General features: G+C 37.7%; 1 protein-coding gene across 1 annotated transcript in view; it reads left to right on the top strand.

Moving 5' to 3' along the window:
* Nucleotides 1-2563: 2563 nt before the first annotated feature.
* The window catches only part of LOC125570183 (alpha-L-fucosidase-like), a 42388-nt gene continuing 36801 nt past the window's right edge, over nt 2564-8150 (top strand). The window contains exon 1 of the mRNA XM_048731416.1: nt 2564-2746. Within this exon, the coding sequence (XP_048587373.1) occupies nt 2564-2746 (183 nt within the window). The remainder of the gene's footprint in view (nt 2747-8150) is intronic.

The following is an 8150-nucleotide window of genomic DNA, read 5'->3' as shown; positions in this document are numbered from 1 at the left end:
CAGGATCGGAAGTCCTTGGGTTTCGTATTTCTTTCTAGGAACAAGATTTTGTTTATTATTGATAATTTCTTTAGTCTAGCTTGCAGCGCATGCGATATCGTTGTAGACCTTTTGAGAGCCTAAATCATTCTCAAAAGGTCTACACCATGGGTGTGTTCAATTTCAAATATGTGGCAGAAAAGTGATTTATTCTGTTGGTTTGTACAGCTTTGTTTTAACTTCATCAAATCTTGTGCATATTCACTTGCCACACTCACCCGTATGTCTAGATATCGACAGTTTTATTAGCTTATACATAAAACGTTGATGTAATCAAGTGTATGATATGCATGCGCTGTTTAGTTTCCAAAGCTGCTCACTTGCAATCATCAGCACAGTTTTTTAGAAGATCACATAAGAAGCTGGGAAAGATGTCTTTGACACTGCCTAAAAGCGAAGTTACAAACCAAACGGGTTACTTTCGTTCAATAATTTCAGAAAGCGTTACGGTAAAAAGGACGCTGCATGTACACTAGTGGTAAGTACTTGTTTCTTCAAGGAGGGATGTGGGGTGGGTAAACGGTCGGACAAACGTTTTGGTTTAGAAGTCACATCGATGGGTTACCAATATTTGTTACCATATTTTACTTATATACCACATTTTCTTAAGTATGGGGCTCCGCTCACGCGGCTCTTCGCTAGAACTTTAGAAAGTGATGGTAGCTGTCCAACGTCGTTCCCAGGGCCCTCTCTCATTTTGTATTTGGGTCGGCGGGAAATTGGATTGCTGCTTATTTGGAGGTAGCTTGATAAAGAAATCCGTGACCAGTTTAGGCAATTCTACTTTTTACTTTTCAGGCAAATAAGATAACTGAAATAAAAGAAATCCTTTTGTCCTTTCGATCTTGAAAATACATTAAAATCCAATTTTTTGCTAATCGAACCTTGTCTAGAGTTCAAAATAATGTCATACATTTTCCTCTAAAATCTAGCTTATAATAATTTTGCAAAAGAAAAGGGAAATTAATCTTTCTCTAGCTTTTTCTCTATTTCTATCTATAAAAGACAGAAATGTAGAAACTTAGAACGCATGTTTCCATGTCCCATATGACACAAAGTCCGAGTAATGGTAATGTTCCGCACTGTATGACACAAAGTCCGAGGCCCAGCGGAACCCGAATCCTTGTGGCTCCTCCTGATGATAATCTTAAAATTTTTAACATGAATAATAATCACCAAGCGGGGGTCGATTCAGATTTTTTGCTCCTGTCGAATATGGTAAGATCTAGCAATTTTTAAAATGCTAATCAGCTTGTTATTGATTCTTTAACTCGCAATCTTCATGAATAACCTTATTTTGACATCTGTGTTTGGCCACCCACAGCACTAACAGTAGGTTGTGGCCCCCATTTTTTCTTTTAGATTTAATACTTATTCTAAAACAAAATTACCATAGCTTCAATTTCAGAGGCAGAACCTCAACTTACCCAGAATAAAGACTGAAAAAAACGTTGTCGTATTTGGCGAATCTGTTTTGGTTTTAGACAATGAGTTCTGATCGCCGGGAAACTTATGGGGAATGAAAACAGTAAATGGCTAGTTATAAGTCGTCATTGAACTGGAATAATTTTCATCGAACAGATGGTAAACAAAGACAGTAATACAATTCAGGGCATTACAGACGAAATAACGCCAGAAACAAAAGAAGAAAGGAACATCATAGAAAAAGTTGGAAGACATCTGTGTTGCCCAAGTACTGGAACGTTTTTGCCTGAGAGCCTATGTATCGGATCTCGGTGAAGTTGGAAAACGAAAGGCATTCTTGACAGTTAAACAATTTCGTTTCTTATTAAAAGCGTAATATCCTAATTAAAAAGATTCCAACTGCGAATAATATGAGATCCAAAATGAAATGTGTTCGAGATTTGATAAACTGCCATAAACTTTGTATTAGAAGGGTAACGACGGAAGTCTTGCTCAATCAGGGTTTCTCACCCTAGCGCCAACTTGCGAATTATCAAAACTTAACAAACACCATCTGTCCAATTATCTTACAAGTTTTGAAATAAAATAGCTAACCGCTTTAGGTAAAAGCCTTGAAACTAAAGCAAAATATTGGCACATCTTTTGGTATTTTATTCACGCTTAACCACGTGACCTTGATTTGGCCAATAGGGCACTGTCGTTTTGTAATAAGAATCCTATCTGTGTAGAACGTCTTGAGGTAATTACTAAGAATCTAACAGTGTATAGGGGGACGTCTAAGGTAAACGGTTTGATTGCTTCTCACTTCTACAACAGGTTGAGTTTCAAGTTGGCGATTTCATCTCCCTTCAAGATTTTTCGCACTGAGAGCTGCGAGCATCACGAAGACACCAGACACCTTTTTAAAATCCAGCACATCTCAACAAGACATTAGGAGAGCATACGAGTTCGTTTCGATCCATCCACGTATTTCAGCATTCAACTTTCAATACATCAACAAAGCATAAACAATTCCAGACCAAATTTTGGCTTAAAAAGAAAATCACAAGCTCAAAAGTCGTGAAGGAAAGAATCCCGGTTTTTATGATAAGCTGCAACGATGAATAACACTGCATTTGGTCAGAGACGGTTTTCAATTGATGTGTTTCAAGCTATATCTATCAGTGAGGGATGTGTAGTAACTGTAGCCAACGCCATCGCGATTGTTGTACTACTCCGCAAGTCTTTCCGGACCAAGAAGTCGACCTTCTTCGTACTGAGTATGACAGTGGCAGACTTGCTGGTCGGTATTGCGAATATTTTCCATTACTTAGACATTGTTTACCTTGGCTGGCTTGTTGTTTCCATAAGAGTGTCTCTTCTATCGTTAACTGGCGTGGCAGTAGAGAGGGCATATGCGGTGTTCTTTCCGTTCAAGCATCGCTCATCTCGAACCAGGACCTACGTAATTTGGATCGTCTTATTGTGGACATGGTCATCAACATTGCTATTTCTTCTTAGATTTAAAATATTTTTTTATTTGTTCTCAATATCGGAAATCACAGTATGTTTAGCCGTCATAACTATTTGCTACGTCTCTATTTGGGTCAAGATGAGATTCGGGAAAACTTTTGATAACGAGCGAGCCTCAAGGAACAACGCAAAGCTCGCCAAGACTCTGAGCATTGTCACCTCAACAACGCTCGTTTGTTATCTTCCTTTTTTAATATATTTGGCATTAATACAAAGGAGCGGAAAATCCCTGCGGACTAATGTGTTTATTCTTTTGCTCTTGAGCAACTCGTTCTGGAATGTTCTGGTATATTCCATCCGCATGCCACAGTTCAGAAAGGAGCTGTTTAACCTCGCCAGACTGTGTGTACTCTGTACATCATGTAGACGAATCAGACCTCATCAACCTGACACAAAAGGTAATATGTCACGTGGTAACCCTGCCATCGTTCTAGAAGACCTGGCGTCATGTGAAACATCTGGAGAAAGAGGCAATGTCACGTGATAATCCTGCCATTGTGAGTAGTGACCTGGCGTCACGTGACACTGTAACTTGTGACCAGGAGATCACGAGATTAGCCTCATGTTCAAACTGGCGAGTAAGTTTCTGAGTGCGATTTTATTTTCGTTGGAAAACATGACAATGAACCTGTTCATCTCGGTTGAGCAGTGATTACTTCAACATCCAAACGCTCAGCGGAAGTTCAACTAAAGTTCTCATCTTAAGGATCGGAAGTCCTTAGGTTTCGTATATCTTTCTTAGAACAAGATTTTGTTTATTGCTTACCATTTCTGTCTAGCTTGCAGCACATCCCATATCGTTTGCCTAAATCCAGGGTGCGTCCAATTTCAATTATTTGGCAGAAAAGTGATTTCTTCTGTTGGTTGCTAAGACTTTGTTTGAACTTCTTGAATTCTTATTGTAAACAGATATTGTCAATTTCATTATCACTTTATACACCTATTTCAAAAAACGCGTTTGTCAAATGGCAGTTCTCCTATAAAAAATAACCATGAAACTCGTCAAATTTCTACTGAATGTAGGAAAATGTGGATAATTTCTGTGATTATATTACTTATGATCTTTATTCTTACAAATAATTATACCTTTTAGCAGTGATTGGTCTTAGAACTGCCAATTGCCATTCGCCATTTGCACTGAAAACATTATTGAAATAAGTGTATGAGTTGTCACGTGCATGTTGCGCATGCGCTGTTTAGTTTCCAAAGCAGCTCAATCGCAATTATCGACTCACTTTCTGAGAAGACCACATTAGAAACTGGGGAAGATGTCTGCCTAAGATTTGACAGTAACGTAAGTAACGTTCTTTGGGCATGTTTTTCCCATGAGAAACTAAAAATTTATGTCGTCATCGATTCCAATTAACCACGTGGTTATTCTGTTTCCCCTCCTGACGATCACATGACATTTCCGAAACCGAGTTGCCTTACGATTTGATATCACAAAAATGTGAATAATTTTGTTTTTGATAACGTCTTTGATGGCGTTACAAGTATTTGCCAATAGGGGGGGGGGGGGGGGGACAAATGGGTGGGTGGGTAGGTAGGTAGAGATGGATAGATAAATTGAATATTAAAGAGGTTTACTGATTCAACTACTTAATTTAAAATGGTTCAATGAATGATGGTAGATCAAACTTTGGCGCGTCCTATTTGTGCGTAACGGCTGTACATTAAAAGTGCGCCTTTAATGCTTTAAATTTACGGTCACATGTTAAGGTTGGAAGGAAACTTGCGATGCTTAATTACGATGATGAACGTTAATAAGATAACTTTCCAGTTGGTAAGAAGTTTTAAATGTCCGAAAAGTTCTGAGTTTTTTTTTTAAAGTTCACCGACCCAGCAGTGAAATTCCATATCCTGTGATCTTTGCTAAAAATTCCATATCTTGTGATCTTTGCTAAAAATTCCATATAATCCTGTGATCTTTGCTTAAAATTCCATATCTTGTCATTTTTGCTTAAAATTTATATCTTGTGATCTTTGCTAAAAATTCCATATAATCTTGTGATCGTTGATTAAAATTTCATATCTTTTGCTTAAAATTCCATATAATCTTGTGATCTTTGCTTAAAATTCCATATCTTGTGATCTCTGCTTAAAAAGGAATGTGTCATGGCGTAGTTCATGGCCGAGTAGAATGACCGAGAGCCAAGTCTGCTCGCCCAGGCCCCAAGAGTATACAATATTGCTAACAGTCTACGGAACAGATGCTCATTTGCATAATCCACTGTCCGGCGTCCTCGATTCCATGCGACGCCATTTTTTGTCATTTGTCATGACAACAGCCCACGCTTTGACAAAAGCGATGTTTTGCTAAGTTTTATTACATTTATAACATTAGATAGTATGCTCGCCTGTTATACTTTTTAAACAAAAAATATCATGACAATAAAGTATAAGGGTCAACTTATCTCATGTTAGCAAAACAACTTCCTAAGAAGTCTAAAAAGAATCAAGATTTTGTTGATATTTTGAAGAGAATGAATCACATGAGAAAAGTTCTAACTCACTAAATTTCGCATTTTTGGTATATCCAGTCATAAGCAAAGTTAAAAGCCGAGACTCACAGCATAGCTAAAACTGTTACTTTACTTAATCTGAGTGAACTCTGAGCACATATTTCCACCTGGTTTTAAAATTATTAACACATTGACCCCTCAACCGGCCTGTACCGGCTTTGGGAAGTACCCACAACCCAACAAATTCATAAATGCAAAATAAACACAACAAGATGAAGATACTCAGGCATCAGTCTAAGGGATAAATGGTCTTGCAGATATGCATCCAACCAAGGTGTTTGCATCTACTCTTAAGCCAAATAATAGCACAGGTTCTTTGACAAATCTCAAATCGAACAAGGAGAGAAAAGCAGAATCACCCCTCTCAATAAAACGCTCAAAATACCACACAAGAATGAGAGATCAGCAAACACAGCTCAAGACACAAATAGATACCTTTATTCTGATCCTCCAGGTACATTTCCTTGGCCTCAAAACACAATTTCCATTCCTTGAAGGATTGTACAACCACGAAAATGTCTTTACGTATTGCAAAGCATTCTGGGAGATCCAGGGGAAAATTTACGAGGGAAGGGCCAGTCAACACTCCTCTCCCCGAAGTCAGATGGTTTTTTATAAGTCTTTTCACCCCGAAGCCAAACAAATCAATTCCAGGTCATACAGACCCAGAATAGCAGTGTAAACAATTTTGGAATCAATTTGGTTTCAGAAAAGACAGCATTTAGGAGATCTGTAGTGATTCATTAGAAAATTATTTTCTCATCCAGGCAAAGCCAAACAAGAAAAAATCATCATAAATCCACCTTTGCTTGCAAATATCCATAAGCAAAGCACTCAATTATGCCCCAAAAGACTTCATGATGTCCTGAGACACTCTCCTAATATGCTCATAGCTGTGTTTTTTTATGAAAAATACAAGCAACCATCAACTTGTGCTGGCTTCAGCACAACGACGAGGGATTAAAAGTGGGGACCGCAAAGTACTGTTGGAAAGCTTGGATACCGCTGACTAGGTGCAGCTGTGTTTGACTTTAACGGGCTGTATAAAACTCAAAATAGGGGGAGGGAGGTATCTGTTTTCAGTCTGTTTTTTGTAATTTCAGCTCCAAAAAAGCCAGGAGTCAATGGGTTAAACGATTACGAGCTTGCATGGTTTTACCGTCTCCAAGCCGCAAAGCACGCATGTAATTATATTCTAAATATCTCGAAAAGGCGTAGAAATCGCTGGAAAGTTTGTATTGGACGTTTGATAAGAATTCCTTCAGGAATATGTCTTGGAGGTTTGATTTCCGTAGCACCCTTTATTAAGAGCAAAAAGTCCTTTAATAGCATAGACATGCAACAACAGCCAATAATTATGTTTGCTTCTAAAAACATTTTTGGTACACCTTGTCATAGACTCGTTTTATGAAAATCATATATCAATATATGAATCTCCAACTAATAAACTATCGGTAAGTGAAAGATGGGCTCCAGATCCTAACGAGTTAAAAAATAGGAGGATAAATTCAAAAGTGTGTCATTCACTCATGCTCGACTAAATCTTTGTTCTAGCCGTAGAAGCGTGCGTAAATAGCAAAAGAATGAAATGAACAAGTGACCGTGCATTCCAGCATGGCAACTGCGTTAAAAATAAACTTCCCTCTTTTTTCTCCAAAATTTTGTTTATTTGGACTTAATAAAATTTTGTTATTATGCGTGAACATTACTGTTTAGGATGAGGCACAATTTAGAAAATGAAAACGGATAAAACGATCAAAATATAATTTTATTCACGTCCTAGAGATTTTATGCTAATAAGTCGAGCATGATTTTTATTGTAAATTTCCTCTTCGCATTATCATGGGGGCAAGACACCGAGAGAGAGGGTAGAAAATCAGCGAAAGATTCCTTTAAGCCTCTTTGAAGCTAGAAACATAACTTTTGGTACTCCGCCTGAAGAAGGAAAATGCCATTTATATGATAGTGTAGGCTGTTTCATTTATGAAAGTTGTTTTACCAGCTTTTAAGCAAAGCGATTCAATCGAATCAAAATGTAAACATATGGCCAATGACTGATATTAACAACAACAAAAAATACTCGCAGAATGGGTTTTCTATGACAAGAGTCATCAAACTTTCATGTGACCCATAGTCCCAAATTTGTCAGGTTAAAACGGTTAAAATCGAGAGAGTCCTTGTTTAAAAACTAATTTAAACCACGCAGTGCATGTTGCAGTGCTTCAAAAAGGTTAGTGAAAAAAAAGTTAGAAGACCCATTTTTAGCTATGGTTGCAAATCAGACAGCCTTTGTTACATCAACCGTATGCTAGCTCAAAGGTAAACCTCCGTGAGCCAACTAAGAGGTCATCAATGACAATTAATTTTATAATTTTAAATAGAACCTTTAAACGACCAGAAAGGCGTAATGTGCCATTGAAATTGTTGTGTGTTGTTGTGAACAATAATGCGATAAATTTTAGTGAAGGAAAGAACCAAATACGTCCGATCTTCAAGATTTCTAAGAAATGATCATGTTAATGTGAATGATTTACAAAGTTTGGCGATCAGCTTAGAAACTTTGAGTAAAACAGCCTTCTAACTCAAACCACCAAATGCACTGTTCGGTCGCCTATTTCTCCTCAGAAGCTCTCTTCCAGCATATCTATATTT

This window comes from Nematostella vectensis, chromosome 8 (genome assembly GCF_932526225.1).
Source record: "Nematostella vectensis chromosome 8, jaNemVect1.1, whole genome shotgun sequence".
NCBI lineage: Eukaryota > Metazoa > Cnidaria > Anthozoa > Actiniaria > Edwardsiidae > Nematostella > Nematostella vectensis.
The sequence above is the reverse complement of the archived record's forward strand: the minus strand, read 5'-3'. Positions and strand labels throughout refer to the sequence as shown.